General features: G+C 38.6%; 1 protein-coding gene across 5 annotated transcripts in view; it reads right to left on the reverse strand.

The window, feature by feature from the left end:
* The window catches only part of SNX27 (sorting nexin 27), an 87,489-nt gene that overhangs the window by 8,057 nt on the left and 59,287 nt on the right, over positions 1 to 20,145 (reverse strand). For all 5 annotated transcript variants that reach the window (XM_010387150.2, XM_010387148.2, XM_030936555.1 and 2 more), the window contains one exon: positions 4,234 to 4,323. In XM_010387150.2, coding sequence (XP_010385452.1) covers positions 4,234 to 4,323 — 90 coding nt within the window. The remainder of the gene's footprint in view (positions 1 to 4,233; positions 4,324 to 20,145) is intronic.

Here is a 20,145-nt window from a genome sequence, read left to right on the forward strand (position 1 = left end):
CAGTTTTTAAAGCAGAGACTCAATGCTTAACAGAGCAGAACACTTTAGGTGAATGTGTTAAGGTCCACTCCAGAGAACTCTCTCTTCTCCCAAACAACCTGCCAAGGGTCAAATCAGGTCCAAAATAGAAGTAAGGGACTGAGAAGAACCTCAAGAGCCAACTCTCCCAAAACCAGAATCAGAGTAGTGATTCTGAAGCACCTAATGTTCCAGAATCACCAGTGTGCTTTTTAAAAATAAAGTTCCCTAGGACCTACCCCCAGAGATTCTGGCTTAGTAAATGTGGAGTGGAGTCTAGAAATCTGCATTTTAAGTAGCTTCAAAAGTGTCTTCCATGTAAGTAGACTGGAGACCATACTTCGAGAAAAACTGACATACATGCTGCCTTGTGTGAAATCAATACAAATTATGTAGAGAAACACAAAAGCTCTTTATTTATCTGTTCAACAATGGCAAAATCAGGCCACTTCAACATAAGAAAAGCATAATTTACACATGTCTATTGTTTGTGTGAGGAGAGAGAAAGGGAGGGAGGGAGGAAGGAAGAGAAGAGAAAACATTATTTCTTGTATATTATATTCTCAACCATCCAAATTTGAGATTCAGTCTAATTTTGTAATTAAGTATAAAACAAAAAATGTTTTTGATCACACTGGGTATTATAAACTATGCACAGATGTGAGCTCTCTTCTGTATTTGGAGATTTGGAGGACAGGGGAACTTACACAAAGCTCATTTACCTTCTAAGGATCTTGGTGTATTTTGTCAAGATTCTACTTAATAGCTGATAATCTGAATATCCCGGTTTTACAGAAAAGAAACTAAAACTGAGAAGTTCATTGTGTTGCTGCAGGTCTCACAGTGATGTGACAACTACTAATTGTAGTCACCTCACATAATCGTAGGCCTGTTCACCATACTTAGTTGCCATGTTTAATGGCATCAAGGCCTACGGGCTCAGAAGGGCCCATGTGAGAAGTTTCAATGTATTGACCATGAGCTAATATTGGCTAGGCTAATGCCTTTGAACACTGATACCTGAATACATATTATACTTATAAAATTCAAACTTTGATCAGATTTTCTTCAAAATCTGACTATCATATCATGTGGCTAGTACCCAGAAATACGTTGGCACTAGGTTTTCAAGACAATCTAATTCCACAAACGTTTAAGCCTATTTTATAACAATGGCAAAAGACCATGGGGAAACATATCTGTCTATCAACTGTACTTGAGTTTTTACCTGGGTGATTACAAAATATAAACAAGTCTAAAAATGACTTCATAATAGATTACTGTGCTCATTAAATTCAGATTTTCTATATTTTGCCACAGCAAAACGCAAACCTATTTAATTCTCTCACACCTTGCACTGTGCCTGGCACATACTTGGTACTCAACAAATATGTTTTGTTGAATGCATAGATGGAAAGATAGTGTGTTTGGAGTACTATAAATGCAAAGAAACAGTATGTATTCCACACTGGTATTATGAGAAGGCCTTATGAAATTATTTTGATTCTATTAACTTTTCAGAAACGAGAAAACTTTGTTGGCTTTGGCAAAGGCAAAGGATTACTGCAGAAGTTGATGGCCCATTAGTATTTGGCCCTTTTCACCAAAAAGATGCAAATGTAGTATGAGTCCGAATCATGCATTAATATATAGAAGACAATGCATTATCTTAAAGAACAGGTGAAGTCGTGTTTTAAAATTCTGTCTCACAAATAGCAAAATTCTTCTAACCAAAATCCTGACAAGATTTAATTACATTTAAAAGATTTTACATTTTCTATGTCAGCCTGCTGATACATAGAACATTGGTAAGATGGCTCCCTGATCTCTGGCAATTTTCTAAGGTAAAGAGATTTATTACTTTTCATCATATAAGTGACTAAAATAACTAACTTAGCTAGATATAAGATTACAGGCTAAGTTCAATGGCTGACTGGTTTGCTTTTTTGTTGTTGTTGAGATGGAGTCTCAGTGTGTTTCCCAGGCTGAAGTGCAGTGGCGAAATCTTAGCTCAGTGCAACCTTCACCTCCCGGGTTCAAGTGATTCTCTGGCCTCAGCCTCCTGAGTAGCTGGGATTACAGGCGCATGACACCACACCCAGCTACTTTTTGTATTTTTAGTAGAGATGGGGTTCCACCATGTTGGCCAGGCTGGTCTCGAACTCCTGACTTCAGGTGATCCACCCGCCTCTGCCTCCCAAAGTGCTGGGATTACAGGCGTGAGCTACCGCGCCCCACAGCTGTTTGCACTCTTATTCCAACCCAATTAATGTACATGAATCAACATTTTCTCCTGAGAAGTACACAGAAGGTCCAAAATAATTCAAATGACTTATCAGAATCATTACTAAAGAATGAAAATGATACAGGTGGTCACTAACTTACAATGGTTAACTTAATGCTTTTTTGACTTTATGATGGTGTGAAAGCAATGTGTGTGCAGTAGACACTGTATTTCAATTTTTTAAAAAAACTTTTCTGCTGTCTTTACAAGTACCTCAAATTTTTGTTCAAAACTTTAAATAACTTTAGGCCTGGCACAGTGGCTCACGCCTGTAATCCCAGCACTTTGGGAGGCTGAGGCAAGTGGTTCACTAGAGGTCTGGAGTTCGAGATCAGCCTGGCCAACATGGTGAAACCTTGTCTCTACTAAAAATACAAAAATTAGCCAGCTGTGGTGGCGGGTGCCTATACTCCCAGCTACTGGGGAGGCTGAGGAAGGAGAATCGCTTGAGCCCAGGATGCAGAGGTTGCAGTGAGCTGAGATCACGCCACTGTACTCCAGCCTGGGTGACACAGCGAGACTCAGTCTCAAAAACAAAACAAAACAAAACAAAAAAAAACCCAGTTTAAATAACTTCATTCTAAAATAGGCTTTGTGTTAGATGATTTTGCCTGACTGTAGGGTAATACATGTTCTGATCACATTTAAGGCAGGCTAGGCTAAGCTATAATGTTTGGTAGGTTAGGTGTATTATATGTATTTTTGATTTAATATTTTCAACTTAAGATGTGTTTACTGGGATGTAACCCCATTGTAAGTTGAGAAGCATGTGTAATTGAAAAAACTTTGATTACATGTGAATCCGTCAAGAGAGTAATTTTAAAATGTTATAATGAGTAGAAATTTTTATGTGTTCTTTACTAATTTTATTTTTGGCAATTTCCATCCCTGTATCTATGGCAGATACAAATTGAAAACGAATTTAAAGCCATTTAAGGAATACTCTAGGCAGCCCTGTTCAGCAAAACTTTCAGTGATGATGAAAATGTTCCATACCTGCACAGTCCAATACGCTAGCTATTCACTGTGCACATACGGTTGCTTAGCACAGAAATGTGGCTAGAGCAGCTATAGAACTGAATTTTAAATTGTATTTAATTTAAATTAATTTAAATTTGTATTTAAATACCTACATGAGTCTAGTAGCTATTGAATCAAATAGCATAATTCTAGGATCATATACTAACCAAGAGCACTACAGAGCATAAATGTTTTAAGCAACTGCAGAAATCGAAGCTGTAAAAACAAATGATTTTGCTATTGCTAAATCATGACTAAAATAATTTCTAATGTTAAAAAGCTAAATATCAGTTCTTATACAATCTTACCTATATTCTATTGTAATGTTTTATAGAACTTTTGTTGCATTTAATCAAAAAAGTTATTATTAATAAAAAAATTATAGGTCAGGCTCAGTGGCTCATTCCTGTAATCCCAGCACTTCGAGAGGCCGAGGCAGGTGGATCACCTGAGGTCAAGAGTTCGAGACCAGCCTGGCCAACATGGCAAAACCCTGTCCCTACTACAAATACAAAAATTAGCTGGGCGTGGTGGCGCATGCCTGTAGTCCCAGCTACTCGGGAAGCTGAGACAGGAGAATCGCTTGAACCCAGGAGGCAAAGGTTGTAGTTAGCCTAGATGGTGGCACTGCACTTCAGCCTGGGCAACACAGCAAGACTCTGTCCCTCCCCCCAACCCCACCCCCCTAAAAAATAGTAATAAAATTATGTATCACTATACAGTAATTCAAGATCTTTGTGTGTTAGATGGAGAAACACAATGGACTTTGCATCAAGGCCCCTATTCCCCTCCTTTTTAAAAATTAGTTAAGCCACTAACCACATTGTAATCCTTTCAAAAATGACTGGAACAATAGGTTTAAAAGGTAGGAAGGGGCATTTTATAAAGGGATTATGGGGACATAAACTTACCATGACCATTTTTCTTTGTTCGTATAGCTTCTGTAATTGGTAGGACTTTTCTTCTGCTTTGATGTAACCTTTCTTCACATCATCGACTGCCTATCACCAAAACAGAAGTAGAGAAGAAAGGAGTCTAAAAATCGTTATTATGTACATTCTTGATGAAAACAGATACAGATGAATTTTCAGAAAATCTCTTGTCCACTTGGACCACCATCATTACCAGTGAACTCTGCCATGTGTCCAGGGATATGGTCTGGCTCTGTGTCCCCACTCAAATCTCATCTCAAATTGTCATCCCCACTTGTCAAGGGAGGGACCCAGTGGGAGGTGACTGGATCATGGTCTGGTTTCCCCATGTTGGTCTCGTGATAGTGAGGGAGTTCTCACAAGATCTGATGGGGTTTTTTTGTTTGTTTTGAGACAGTCTGGCTCTGTCACCCAGGCTGGAGGGCAGTGGCACAATCTCGGCTCACTGAAACCTCTGCCTCCCGGGTTCAAGTGATTCTCCTGCTGCAGCCTCCCGAGTAGCTGGGACTACAGGCATGAGCCACCACACCCAGCTAATTTTTGTATTTGTAATAGAGATGGGGCTTCACCATGTTGGCCAGCCTAGTCTCGAACTCTTGACCTCAAGTGATCTGCCCGCCTCGACCTCCCAAAGTGCTAGGATTACAGGCATGAGCCACCGCACTTGGCCTAGATCTGATAGTTTTAAAAATAGCAGTTCCCCCGTGTGTGCTTGCTCTCTCTGTCGCCTTGTGAAGAAGGAGCTTGCTTCCCCTTCACCTTGTGCCATGATTGTAAGTTTCCAGAGGCCTTCCCCAGCCGTGCGAAACTGTGAGTCAATTAAACTTCCTTTCTTGTACTTTGGGAGGCTGAGGCAGGTGAATCACAAGGTTAGGAGTTCGACACCAGCCTGGCCAACATGATGAAACCCTGTCTCTACTAAAAATACAAAAAATTAGCTGGGCACGGTGGCAGGCACCTGTAATCCCAGCTACTCAGGAGGGTGAGGCAGGAGAATCGTTTGAACCCAGAAGGCAGAGGTTGCAGTGAGCTGAGAATGCCACTGCACTCCAGCCCAGGTGACAGTGCAAGACTCCATCTCAAAAAAGCACAAACCAAACAAAACCTTCCTTTTTTTATAAATTACCTAATCTCAGGTAGCATCTTTACAGCAGTGTGAAAATGGACTAATACATCCAGTAACAAGTATACTAATTGGAATACCTAGCATTTAAAGAATATCTGGCATGGCATTGTTTTAGGTATATGTGAGAGATCTGGTTTCCCGTGTCAGGGGACTTAAATTCCAGTTATTTTATACATGTGTAAACAATTAGAGAGCACTGAAAGATGGTATATAATGCCGTATTACAATGTAATAGCAAACATGTATGGTACAGACAGTGATATAGGCAGTCAGAATGGAAGCACTTACTGATAATTACAGTTATCAGGGATGCCTTGGGTGGATCCCCAAAGAACAGAATGAAGAGGAGAAACTATAAGCTAAAGTTAGGAAACAGGAATGAGTCTGTACTTAAATAATTTGAGAAAACAAATTTGCCTGATTTAAATAAGGGAATAGGAGACAATGAAAGATAATGCTGGATAGGCAGACTAACAACAGATTATGAAAAATCCTAAAAAGTAAGCACAGGAATTTAGACTTAAGGAAATAACAGGGAGCTAAAATAAGCAATAAAAAATGGCTTCTTCTTTATTAAAGAAAGTTTGATTTGTGTTTGAAAGCCACATGAATTAACCTGAAGAGAGAATGAAATAAGGAAGGTCAATGATGTTATGATACTTAAGGTAGAGATCACTTCCCAGAGTCTTTTAAGGAAAAATAGTTGGATAGGCAAATGAGTTCAAGATTAAGTCAAGAGGGCCAGGCGCGGTGGCTCACGCCTGTAATCCCAGCACTTTGGGAGGCCGAGACGGGTGGATCACGAGGTCAGGAGATTGAGACCATCCTGGCTAACACGGTGAAACCCCCTCTCTACTAAAAATACAAAAAATTAGACGGGCGTGGTGGTGGGCGCCTGCAGTCTCAGCTACTCAGGAGGCTGAGGCAGAATGGCATGAACCCAGGAGGCGGAGCTTGCAGTGAGCCAAGATTGTGCCATTGCACTCCAGCCTGGGCGACAGAGCAAGACTCTATCGCAAAAAAAAAAAAAAAAAAAAAAAAAAAAGTCAAGAGACTAATTCAACTTTTAGTTCTGTCACCTACCAATGTGCATTTGCATAACTCATGTAAACCCTTCCACTGTGTAAAACTGGAATACCTTACAGGTGTACAAGAAAAAGATGACAGACGTTAAGAGTTTTGTGAAGTATATATCAGTAGCTATTATTAGTATCATTTAGCTATTAAGTTCTTCTAAGAACCGTACAAGGATATGAATGTCCTGCCAGGAAGTGACTAACAGAAAGATTATGCCAGTCTCTCCCCAATCCTGGCCACACAAGTGAGGGCTCACTTAGGCACCGAGGATTATAGCCACAGAGGGGATATTTAAGAAGAACTACCATGCAATGTCAATGTCCTGAAGATTCTGAACACTTTCCTCTTCATCACCAAAACACTGTACTGCTCCAGCCAAATTTAAACCAATTATTGAAAAGCCAGCAGAAAAGTAGAGGGGTGAAATAAACAATACTGGTCTATCCAGTTTCCAAAGAAACTTACAGTGTTATTTAGCTCAGGGAAAAGGCTTTACAATTTTTTTCTTTATTTCTGTATTGTTTAGAAGAGAGTAAGAATAAGAATACAAGAATACTGTCTTTCTGTTTTGTTTTTACTCCTAATGCCTAGACCTATGTCTGACTCACAACAGTACTAATATTTGATGAACACTTTCCCAAAGCAGAGGTGGGTCACAGTGATTATCTACTCCAGCAATTCCAAGTGAGCTCCTTTACACACAGGGCAGTAAAAATGGTCTTCTTTCATTTCTAATCAAGAAATTGCTTACCCAGGTGTGGTGGTTCATGCCTGTAATCCCATCATTTTGGGAGGCGGGAGGATCACTTGAGGTCAGGAGTTCAAGACTAGCCTGGTCAACATGCTGAAATCCCATTTCTACTAAAATACAAAAATTAGCCAGACATGGTGGAAAGAGCAGGAAATCCCAGCAACTCAGGAGTGTGAGGAAAGAGAATCACTTGAACCCGGAAGACAGAGGTTACATCTCCGTGAACCAAGATCATGCCACTGCATTCCAGCCTGGGAGACAGAGCAAGACTCTCTCTCAAAACAAAAAAAAGATTGCACTGCTTGACTGACTCAGTGGAAAACACAAATATCACCACCCTAGTTTCCTTTTCTTCTTAACATTTTTTAATTAAAGTGAAAGATATATATAGTTTTAAAAAACAAAACAAAAGTTCTAAAAGGCTCCTAATAAAAACAGCAGCCTCTTGATCCCAGAGCCTCATTCCACAAAAGCAACTACTTTTAGGCACTTTAAGCAATTTCTTGTGATAATCTTTCCATAATTCTAAATGGCATGCTTACATTGACAATTCCTGACTTACCAATTTTAGACATTGTTGACTTACTGTTTTGAAAATATTTGGCTTTAACTCTCTTGTAGCACCCAAACACTCCCACTTCCTCTTCCCCAAACTTTTCGATAAAAAATTAAATACTCAATAACTGCATTATTATAAATATGTAAACACTGTTCACAACTAAGCTGTATACTCTGCTATGACTTCCTTTCTTGCATAATTTTTTATTTCCTGAAGTTAAATGCCTCGTGTTTTTGTTTGTAACTTCCTATGTACCTATCACCAATTTTTCTTCTACAATAACCAAATATCAAAACCCTTTTACTTAGACATTCATTTTCTAAAAACTGTCAATAATTGTCATCTGCTGTGGTATCCTCCCTTGTTCTCTTTGTCCTTGCAAGTTTATGCCTTTTAAAATTCCACTACTGCTACTTTTGTGAGCTTTCAGGAAACAAAAGCTTAAATGTGCGTACAATTTGCCAGGTTTAGCCTGCATTTAAATATGAATGATTAATTTCTACCTTATTAATTTTTTAAGGAAAAGGCTCATTATTTTCATTAGCATCTAACATATAATATCTCATCAATTTAAATGAATACATTATTTCATATTTTAACATTTCTGAAATTGGGATGTATCTTATAATCAATCAATGATGTATCAGTTTAATCTTTTTCTTATCAATACATAAAATAATGGTGCATCTTTTAATTGATAACATCTTAGAACTGTGAAATTCATTAAATATTCCTACCATCAAAATATGATACAAAAATAATTGAAATTAAGAGAAATTTAATATACTTTTCAAAAGATACAGTTGTTTACTTAGGCCATCAAAAAAGAGCCGCCAGGCATGGCGTTTGTGGCCAGGTGCGGTGACTCATGCCTGTAATCCCAGCACTTTGGGAGGCCAAGCTGGGTGGATCATTTGAGGCCAGGAGTTTGAGACCAGACTGGGCAACATGGTGGAACTCCATCTCTACTAAAAATACAAAAATTAGCTGGGCTTGGTGGTACACAACTGTAGTCCCAGCTACTCAGAAGGCTGAGGCATAAGAGTCACTGGAACCCAGGAGGCACAGGTTGTAGTGAGCCGAGATCATCCCACTACACTCCAGCCTGGGAGACACAGCAAGACTCTTGTCTCCAAAAAATAAAAAACAAAACAAAAAAATAAGTCATTTGAGATGGTGCAGTCACTATGGAAAACAGTATAGCAGTTCCTCAAAAAGTTGAAAATAGAATTGCCATATGATTCAGTAATCCCACTTCTGGGTATATTGAAAAAAGGATCTCAACAAGATATCTGCACACCCATGTTCATAGCAGCGTTATTCACAATAACCAAGAAATGAAAGAAACCCAAATGCCCATGGATCAATGGATAAATTAAATGTGGTATATACATACAACATAATATTATTCAGCCTTAAAAAGGAAGGAAACCCTGTCGTATACTACCACAACATGTATGAAACTTGAGGACATTATGTTCAGTGAAATAAGCCAGTTATTACAAAGGCAAATAGTGTATGATTACACTTACATTAAATATCTCAAGTAGTCAAATTCATAGAAATAAAAAGCAGAATGGTAGTTGCCAAGGGGGAGGGGAAAACAGGGAGTTGTTTGATGGGTACAGAGTTTCAGTTTTAATCTTTTGCAAGATTAAAAGAGTTCTGGGCCAGGAGCAGTGGTTCACGCCTGTAATCCCAACGTTTTGGGAGGCTGAAGTAAGAGGATCGTTTGAGGTCAGGAGTTCAAGATTATGGTGAGCTATGATCACAGCACTGTACTCTAGCCTGGGTGGCAGACTGAGATTCTGTCCCCTCCTTTAAAAAAACAGAGTTCTGGAGATCTGTTATACAACATTGTGAATATACTTAACACTATTGAACTATACACTTAAAAATGGCTTAGAAATTTAAAAAACTATCAAATTGTATACCTTAAATATGTACAGTTTATTATATGTAAACTATACCTCAATAAAGCTGTTTAGAAATCATGTGAGGCAATAGGAAAGTTCAGAAAAGTTGCTGGATATAAGATACTGCTCCAAAAACAGTAACTTTTCTATATACTTAAATACTTTTGTCTTCTAGTTTTATAATTTAAAAAGCAATTTCACATGCTCTGCCCTCAAATTTTGAAAAGCACTAAAAAAAACGGCCAGGTATGGTGGTTATGCCTGTAATCTCAGTGCTTTGGGAGATCAAGGCGGAAGGATTGCTTGAAGCCAGGAATTCAAGACCAGCCTGGGCAACACAGCGAGACTCCTTCTCAATTTTTTAAATAAAAAATACATTTAAAATAAAATAAACAAACCCACCTATGAGACACACCACTGTTCCCCTTTAACAGAGGAGAAACCAGATCTCAGCAATGTTATGCAAAGGATTTACCCAATGTAGAGCTTATACTTGAACCAGATATTCTGACTCCTAGCCAAAGATTTTTCTACTCCAAAAATACAAAGAAAAAATATTCCATTCATAATAGCAATAAAAATATAAAATACTTGGTGATTACTTTAATGGGGGCACTGGTAAAACATAAAACTATGTAACTTTTTTTGAGGAAACAAAAGTCAAGTTGAATAAAATAGATACTTTATGCATCTATTATTATAATACAACATTTAATTAAAATAGTGATTCTTCTTCAGTAAACTATAAATTTAACGAAATTCCAGTTGGAATAGTAACAGGATACTTTATAAAGTGTTATGAAATGGGTTAAAAATTATTTGAAAACATAAAATGGGAAAGAATATCAAGCCTTTTAAAAACAGAAGGCTTAGCCTTATCAGATATTAACATGTATTATACAGAAACAATCAGAAGGGAATACTGAGTCAAAAATAGAAACACAGATTAAGAGCAGAGAGATGCTAAACATAGGCCATATATATATATAAACACACACACACATAGAGACAGGTAAAAATTTAACGAAAGACAAGTTAAGTATAATATATTAGAAATGAATCATTTAATGTATCCTGATGTGCTATGTGGATAGCAATACCAAGAAAATTTAACTTAGACCAACCGTTCATACTACACACCACAATAAACCTTGGGTAAATTAAAAATAAAATATTGTGACAAAAGCACACTAAGTGTGCTATTGTCCTCTTATATTGAGGAAAGAAAATATTAGTAGAAATCACAATGGAAAAGATAAACATTGTTATACAAAATGTTAAAACTTCTTCTCTAAAACAAAAATCCTGGCCGGGCATGGTGGCTCACACCTGTAATCTCAGCACTTTAGGAGGCAGAGGCAGGCAGATCACTTGAGACCAGGAGTTTGAGATGAGCCTGGCTGACATGGCAAAACCCTGTCTGTACAAAAAATACAAAAATTAGCTGGGTGTGGTGATGCATGCCTGTAGTCCCAGCTACTCAGGAGACTGAGGTGGGAGGATCACTTGAGCCCAGGAGGCGGAGGTTGCAGTGAGCCGAGACTGCGCCACTGCACTCCAGCCTCGGCAACAGAGCCAGACTCTGTCTCAAAAAAAAAAAAAAAAAAATTAATAGCACTAAGATAAAAAGAAAAACAATGGAACAGAGTAAATATCTATTAAAATGACAAAGACATAAAGTTTAACAAAATACAGCAATTTTTGTACAGCAAGTTACAAAAACACTATCAATAAACAGCTTGTATTCAAAAGAAAAATACATCCAGGCACAATGGCTCACACCGGTAATCCTAACACTTTAGGAGGACTGCCTGAGCCCAGGAGTTCAAGACCAGATGGGCAACACCGCAAGATCCTGTCTCTATTTTTTTAAAAAAGTAAAAATTAGCTGGACATGGTGGTGAGCACCTATAGTTCTAGCTACTTGGGAGGCTGAGGTGGCAGGATCACCTGAGCCCAAGAGGTAGAGGACGCAGTGATCTATGATCACACCATTGCACTCCAGCCTGGGTGACAGAATGAGATCCTATTAAAAAAAAGAAAGGAAAGGGAAGGGAAAGGAAGGGAAGGGAAAGGAAGGGGAGGGGAGGGGAGGGGAAGGGAGGGGAGGGGAGGGGAGGAAGGAAGGAAAAAGTGATATTACAAGAGTTAATCACAGCATCATTTATAAACACACACTGAAAAAACACCCTGGCACTAGCCAGGCACACAAGTAGCCCAGGCACTCTACTTGAGAAGCAGAGGTGGGAGGACTGCTGGAGCCCGGGAGTCCCAGGCCAGCCCCAGCAACATAGAGAGAGCCCATCTCAAAACAAAACAAAACAAAACCAAAAAACTCTGGAACAAATAAGAGGGAATAACTAAACAACATATACTACATTAACTCAGTCATAAATGATATATAAAAAACTGTATGAAAAAGGAAAAAAGAAAAGAAAAAGGTTGTATCTGTATTAGAATTATAACTATGTAAAAACTATACATCCATATAAAGATCTAAAGCCAAATATGCATGTAAACACTTGTAGGAAAAGTTCCTAAAAGAGGGCTTCCAATTAGGGATGGCAGATTAAAAACAAGTATCAACTCTTACTTCCTCCTAAAACCCTACTAAAATTTCAGTAAAGGAATAAACCCACGAGATCAAGGAGAAACAATCGGAACAAAATTTTGTAATCTGGAACACGGATATATAAGTAGTAACTTACAAAACCTGAAAAAAAAAAAAAAATGGATTCCCTACCTAGTAGTAGGGAAAGTAGAGAACCACTCAAATTTATATCACAAAACTCCCAAAAGACTAAAGAATTGGTAGCACCAGGTGGCCATCTAGGAGAGGTGGTAGGATGTGGCTAAAATAAGGAGGACTGACCAAAAGTCTATTTAAGAAACAATCAATGCTGGGCACGGTGGCTCATGCCTGTAATCCCAGCACTTTGGGAGGCCAGGCGGGCAGATCACGAGGTCAAGAGATCGAGACCATCCTGGCCAACATGGTGAAACCCCCGTCTCTACTAAAAAATACAAAAATTAGCTGGGCGTGGTGGCGTGCGCCTGTAATCTCAGCTACTCAGGAGGCTGAGGCAGAAGAATCGCCTGAACCCGGGAGGCAGAGGTTGCAGTGAGCCAAGATTGTGCCACTGTACTCCAGCCTGGCGACAAAGCAAGACTTTGCCTTAAAAAAAAAAAAAAAAAAAAAGAATCAAATTCTGAGATCCTCTCCTTTATTCCCTGGAACCAGATGACTGCCCTCTTCAATGCCAGTAGAAGATTAGTGATTTGGCTAGGTATGATAGCTCATGCCTGTAATCCCAGCACTTTGGGAGGCTGAGGAGAGAGGGCTGTTTGAGCCCAGGAGTTCGAGACCAACTTGGGCAACATGGAAAAATCCCATCTCTACAAAAAGTACAAAAATTAGTTGGGCATGGTGTGCACACCTGTAGTCCCAACTACTCAGGTGGCTGAGGTGGGAAGATCACCTGAGCCCAGGAGGTGGAGGCTACGGTGAGCCATGATTGTGCCATAGTCAATAAGATGTACTCACATGCTGAGTTCCCAATCAGCTGTGCAGAGTCTCAGTCTTAAATTTGAGCAGACATCTGTGTTAGAGGAACACTTCTAACATGTACAACAGAGACCAAAACAAATAAGCAAGCAATAGAGGGAGGAAAAAGATAATTTCAAAATTAAAAAACGTATATTAATTTTTCTTTTTTTTGAGACAGAGTCTCACTCTGTCACCCAGGCTGGAGTACAGTGGCATGATGTCGGCTCACTGCAGCCTCTGCCTCCTGGGTTCAAGCAATTCTCCTGTCTCAGCCTCCTGAGTAGCTGGGATTACAGGTACCCATCATCACACCCGGCTAATTTTTACATTTTTAGTAGAAACAGGGTTTCACCGTGTTGGCCAGGCTGGTCTCGAACTCTTGACCTCAGGCAATCTGCCTCAGCCTCCCAAAGTGCTAGGATTACAGGCGTAAGCCACCACACCCGGCCTAAAAAAGTATATTATTTTTAATATCTTCAGAAAGCCAAGAAAAAAATACTACAACCACAAAAGAACAGAATACTATATATAAAAAAGGATATTCAGAGAACAAAAGAAAACCTTTAGAAATCAAAAATATAGGCCAGGCACAGTGGCTCACACCTGTAATCTCAGCATTTTGGAAGGCCGAGGCGGGTGGATTGCCTGAGCTCAGGAGATGGAGTCCAGCCTGGGCAACACGGTGAAATCCCGTCTCTACTAAAATCCAAAAAACATTAGCTGGGTGTGGCAGCATGCGCCTGTAATCCTAGATACTTGGGAGGCTGAGGCAGGATAATTGCTTCAACCCGGAGGCAGAGGTTGCAGTGAGCCAGGATTGCACCACTGCACTCCAGCCTGGGTGAAAGAGAGAGACTTCGTCTCAAAACCACCCCCATTACCCCCACACACAAAAACTGGCATATGTTAAAAAAAAAAAAAAAAAAAAAACCTAAGAGGGCTAGAAGAGAAACCTGAGTAAGTTATTTAGGAAATAGAGCAAGAAGACAAAGAAATTAAAAATATGAGAGAAGATAAGATGATTACGGGGCAGACCAAAAAACTGTGTATCAGAATAATAGGAATGCCAAAAAGAGAGAACAGAAAATGAGAGAACAAACTGTCAATTTAATAATTCAAGAAAATTTGCCAGATCAGAAACACAAATTTCCCACAGAGAGCCCAACATAATAAATGAAAATAGATCCACAGCAAGGCACATGATTGTGAAATTTGATACCCATGGAGACAAAAAGACCTCAGTTTCTGGAAAGAAAAAAAGGGTCACATAAAATGATACAAAAATAAGATGGCTTTTTTTCTTTTTTTTCCCTTAAGATAAGGTCTCACTCTGTCTCCCTGGCTACAGTGTAATGGTGTGATCATGGCTCACTGCAGCCTCAAACTCCTGAGCTCAGGTGATCCTCCCACCTCAGCCTCCTGAGCAGTTAGGACTTCAGGTGCACACTACCACATCTGGCTAAATTTTAAAGTTTTTGTAGAGACAAAGCCTCGCCATGTTGTTCAGGCTGGTCTCAAACTCCTGGGCTCAAGTGATCTTCCCACCATGGCCTCCGAAAGTGCTGAGACTACAGGCATGAGCCCTCACACCTGTTGGTGGAACATAATTCTTTAAAATTTCTGAAGTTAAATCATCTTCAACCTAGTGTTCTATACATAAATGTGACATTAACCAAGTGTGAGGGTAGAATAATGGCATTTCCAGGCATTCAAGATTTTTAAATGTTGTCTTCCCATGTACCCTCTTCTCACAAAGCTCTTAGAGGACTTGGTTCTTAGATGGCATTTCTGGACTTGCCCTGGGCCAAAGGGGAGCCCCACTACCCTGAAGGGTGAGTTCCAGGCCAGGCAGCATTCACCACAAGCTGACTGAAGAGTCCTTGGGTCTTAAGGAACATTGGCAGGAGTCTGGCAGTACTCCCCATGGGCCTGAGGTGGCAGTGTCCATGGGGTGAAGCTTCTCTGCCTTTGAAAAGAAGAGAAGAGTGGGAAGGACTGTGTCTTGTGGTGTGAAAGCCCGCTCAGCTCTAGAACAGTAGAACACCATGTAGACTTCTAAGGTTTTTGACTGTAGTCCCTGGCTCCCAGATGGCACTCTGGACCCTCCCAGGGTCTGGGGGAACTCACCACCCTGAAGTGTAGGACATAGGCCTGGCTGGCTTTGCCACCTGCTGATTGATTGTAGAAGCCCAGAACCTTCAGCAAACATAGGCAGTAGCCAGGGAGTAGCTACAGTAGGCCTTAGGCAAGACTCAGTGCTGTGCTGGCTTCAGGTCTGACCCAGCAAAGTCCCAGTGGCAGTGGTTATGCGGGTGCTTATGTACCCCCACCCCCAGCTCCAGACAGCTCAACACAGAAAATACTACATTTGTTTGGGAAAAAGTAAGAGAAGAGAATAAGAGTCTCTGCCTGGTAATCCAGAGAATTCTGGATCTTGTCCAAGACAACAAGGCAGTACCTCTAAGAGTCTGCAAGAACCACAGCATTATTGGGGTTGGGGTCCTTCCTAAAGCAGATATAGCTTAGATCACAAGACCCAAGTCCTTTCAAATATCTGGAAAGCCTCCCTAAGAAGGACAGGTATGAACAAGCCCAGACTGCAAAGACTACAATAAGTACCTAACTCTCAATGCCCAGACACAGACAAACATCTGCAAGTATCAAGACAATCCGGGAAAACATGTCCTCACCAAAAGAACTAAATAAGGCACCAGGGACCAATCCTGTTGAAAAAGAGATATGTGACCTTTCAAACAGAATTCAAAATAGCTGTTTTGAGGAAACTCAAAGAAATTCTAGGTAACACAGAGAAGGAATTCAGAATTTTATCAGATAAATTCAACAAAGATGCAGTGAGCCAAGATTGTGCAACTGCACTCCAGCCTGGGCGACAGAGCCAGACTCTGTCTCAAAAAAAAAAAAAAAAAGAGAGAGAGAGAGAGATTGAAATAATTAAAAAGAATCAAGCAGAAATTCTAGAGCTGAAAAATGCAATTGGCATACTGAAGAATGCATGCATCATCAGAGTCTTTTAATAGCAGAATTGATCAAGCAGGAGAAAGAATTAGTGAGCTTGAAGACGGCTATTTGAAAACACATGGAGGAGGCTGGGCATGGTAGCTCACGCCTGTAATCCTAGCACTTTGGGAGGCCGAGGTGGGTGGATCACCTGAGGTCAGGAGTTCGAGACCAGCCTGATAAACAAGCAAAACCCCATCTCTACTAAAAATACAAAATGAGCTGGGTATGGTGGTGTGCACCTGTAATCCCAGCTACTCAGGAGGATGAGGCAGGAGAATTGCCTGAACCCGGAAGGCAGACGTTGCAGTAAGCCAAGATTGCACCATTGCATCAGCCTGGGCAACAACAGTGAAACTCTGTCTCAAAAAAGTAATAATAATAATAATACATAAAGGAGACAAAAGAAAAAATAATTAAAAAAAAAAAAAAACAATGAAGGAGGCCTACAGAATCTAGAAAACAGCCTCAAAAGGGCAAATCTAAGAGTTATTAGCCACAAAGAGGAGGCAGAGAAAGAGATAGGGGTAGAAAGTTTATTCAAAGGGGTAATAACAGAGAACTTCCCAAATCTAGAGAAAGACATCAATATCCAAGTACAAAAAGGTTATAGAACACCAAGCAGATTTAACCCAAAGAAGACTACATCAAGGCATTTAATCATCAAACTCCCAAAGGTCAAGGATAAAGAAAAGATTGTAAAAGCAGCAAGAGAACAGAAACAATATACAATGGAGCTCCAATACATCTGGCAGCAGACTTTCAGTGGAAACCTTACAGGCCAGAAAGAGTGGCATAATATATTTAAAGTGATGAAGGAAAAAAAACATTTTACTCTACAATAAGTATATCCAGCTAAATTATCCTTCAAACATGAAACAGAAACAAACTTTCCAAGACAAACAATAGCTGAGGGATTTCATCAACACTAGACCTGTCCTACAAGAAATGCTAAAAGGAGTACTTCAATCAGAAAGAAAATGATGTTAATGAGCAATAAGAAATCATCTGAAGGTATGGTAATATTAAATACACAGAAAAACACAAAATATCATAGCACTGTAACTATGGTATGTAAACTACTCATCTTAAGTAGAAAGACTAAATGATGAACCAATCAAAAGTAATAACTACAACAACTTTTCAAGACATAGTACAATAAGGTGTAAATAGTAACAACAAAAAGTGAAAAAGTGGAGTAATATATTTAAGGCATGGAGCCTTTATTAGTTTTCTTTTTGCTTGCTTGTTTGTTTATGCAAACAGTGTTGTTATCAGGTTAAAATAACAGATTACAAGAGTATTTGCAAGCCTTGTAACCCCAAACCGACAAACATACAACAAATACACAAAAAAATAAAAAGTAAGAAACTAAATCATATCACCACAGAAAATCATCTTCACTAAAAGGAAGACAGGAAGGAAGGAAAGAAGGAAAAGATGATCACAAAACAACCATAAAACAAGTAACAAAATAGCAAAAGTAAGGCCTTACTTATCAATAGTAACACTGAATGCAAATGGACTAAACTTCAATCAACAGACACACAGTGGCTGAATAAATAAAAAACAAGAACCATTGATCTGTTGTCTACAAGAAACATACTTCACCTATAAAGACACACATAGATGGAAAATAAACGGATGGAAAAAGATACTCCATGACAATGGAAACCAAAACAGAGCAGAAGTAGCTATACTTACATCAGACAAAATAGATTTTAAGATAAAAATATAGGACAAGACAAAGAAGGTCACTATATAATGATAAAGGGGTCAATTCAGCAAGAGGATGTAACAATATTAAATATATGCGCACCCAACACTGGAGCACCCTAATATATATTTAATATCTAAAGCAAATATTATTACAGCTAAAGAGAGAGGCAGACTCTAACACAATGATAGCTGGAGACCTCAACACCTAACCTTCAGCACTGGACAGATCTTCCAGACAGAAAATCAACCAAGATACACTGGACTTAATTGGCATTATAGACCAAATGGATCTAATACATATTTACAGAACACTTCATCCAATGACTGCAGAACACACATTCGTTTCCTCAGCACATGGATCATTCTCAAGAACAGACCGTATGTTAGGTCACAAAACAAGTCTTAAAACATTTTTTTAAAATGGAATAATATCAAGTATTATTAATATCAAATAGTATCAATATGATCAAGTATTTGACCATAGTAATATTACAATAATACCAAGTATCTGACTACAATGGAATAAAACCAGAAATCAAAAATGAGGAATTTTGGACACTATTCAAATACATGGAAATTAAACAATATACTCCTGAAAGACCAGTGGGTCAATGGAGAATTGAGAAGGAAATTTAAAAATTTATTGAAATAAATGATCATGAAAACATAACATGCCATATGGGATACAGCAAAAGCACAACTAAGAAGGAATTTTATAGTTATAAATGCCTACATCAAAAAAAGAAGAAAAATTTCAAACGATGCATCTTAAAGAAATAGAAAAGCAAGAGCAAACCAAAACCAATCAGTAGAAGAAAATAAATAATAAAGATTAGAGCAGAAATAAATTAAATTGAAATGAAAAAAATACAAAAAAAGAGAAATGAAACCAAAAGTTGGTTTTTTTGAAAAGTTAAACAGAAAAACCTTTAGCCAGATTAAGAAAAAAAAAAAAGAAGATCCAAATAAAATCAGAGATGAAAAAGGAGACATTACAACTGATACTAAAGAAATCTAAAGGATCATTTGTGGCTACTATGATTAACTATATGCCAATAAATTGTAAAATCTAAAAGAAATGGATAAATTCCTAAACATATACAACCTACAAAGATTGACCCATGAAGAAATCCAAAACCCGAACATACTAATAACAAGTAACAAGATCGAAGCCGTAATGGTCTCCAGTAAAGGAAAGCCCAGAATCCAACGGCTTCACTGCTAAATTCTATCAGACATTTAAAGAAGAATTAATACCAATTCTACGCAAACTGTTTCAAAAAAAGAGAGAAGGAGGGAATACTTCTAAACTCATTCTATGAGGCCAGTATCACCTTTATACAAAAACCAGACAAATTCATATCAGAAAAGAAAACTACAGACCAATATCCCTGATGAATATTAATACAGAAATCCTCAACAAGATATTAGCAAACTGAATTCAACAATACATTTAAAAAATCATCATGAGCAAGATATGTCCTTGGGAATGTAAGGATGGTTCAAAAACACCAATCAATGTGACACACCACATCAACAGAGTAAAGGACAAAAATCATATGATCATTTCAATTCATGCTGAAAAAGCATTTGATAAAACTCAACTTCCCTTCATAATAAAAACTCCTCAAAAAACTGGGTATAGGAGAAACCTCAACATAATAAAAGCTATATATGACAGACCCACAGCTACTATCATCCTGAATGGGGAGAAGCTGAAAGCCTTTCCTCTAAGACCTGGAACACAGCAAGGATGCCCACTTTTACCACTGTTATTCAACATAGTACTAGAAGTCCCAGCTAGAGCAATCAGACAAGAAAAAGTTATAAAGGGCAACCAAATTGGAAAGGAAGAAGTCAAATGATCCTTGTTTGCATATGATATGATCTTATACTTGGAAAAACCTAAAGACTCCACTGAAAAACTATTAGAATTGATAAATAAATTCAGTAAAGTTGCAAGATACAAAATCAACAACAAAAATCAGTAGCATTTCTATATGCCAACAGAGAACAATCTGAAAAAGAAATTAAAACACTATGAAAGAAAGGTGAAGACAGGACACCAACAAATGGAAAAAGTATTCCATGTTCATGGATTGGAAGAATAAATATTGTTAAAATGTCCACACTACCCAAAGCAATCCCCTATCAAATTCAATGCAACCCCTATCAAAA

The sequence above is a fragment of the Rhinopithecus roxellana genome, chromosome 8, assembly GCF_007565055.1.
Source record: "Rhinopithecus roxellana isolate Shanxi Qingling chromosome 8, ASM756505v1, whole genome shotgun sequence".
Taxonomy (NCBI): Eukaryota; Metazoa; Chordata; class Mammalia; order Primates; family Cercopithecidae; genus Rhinopithecus; species Rhinopithecus roxellana.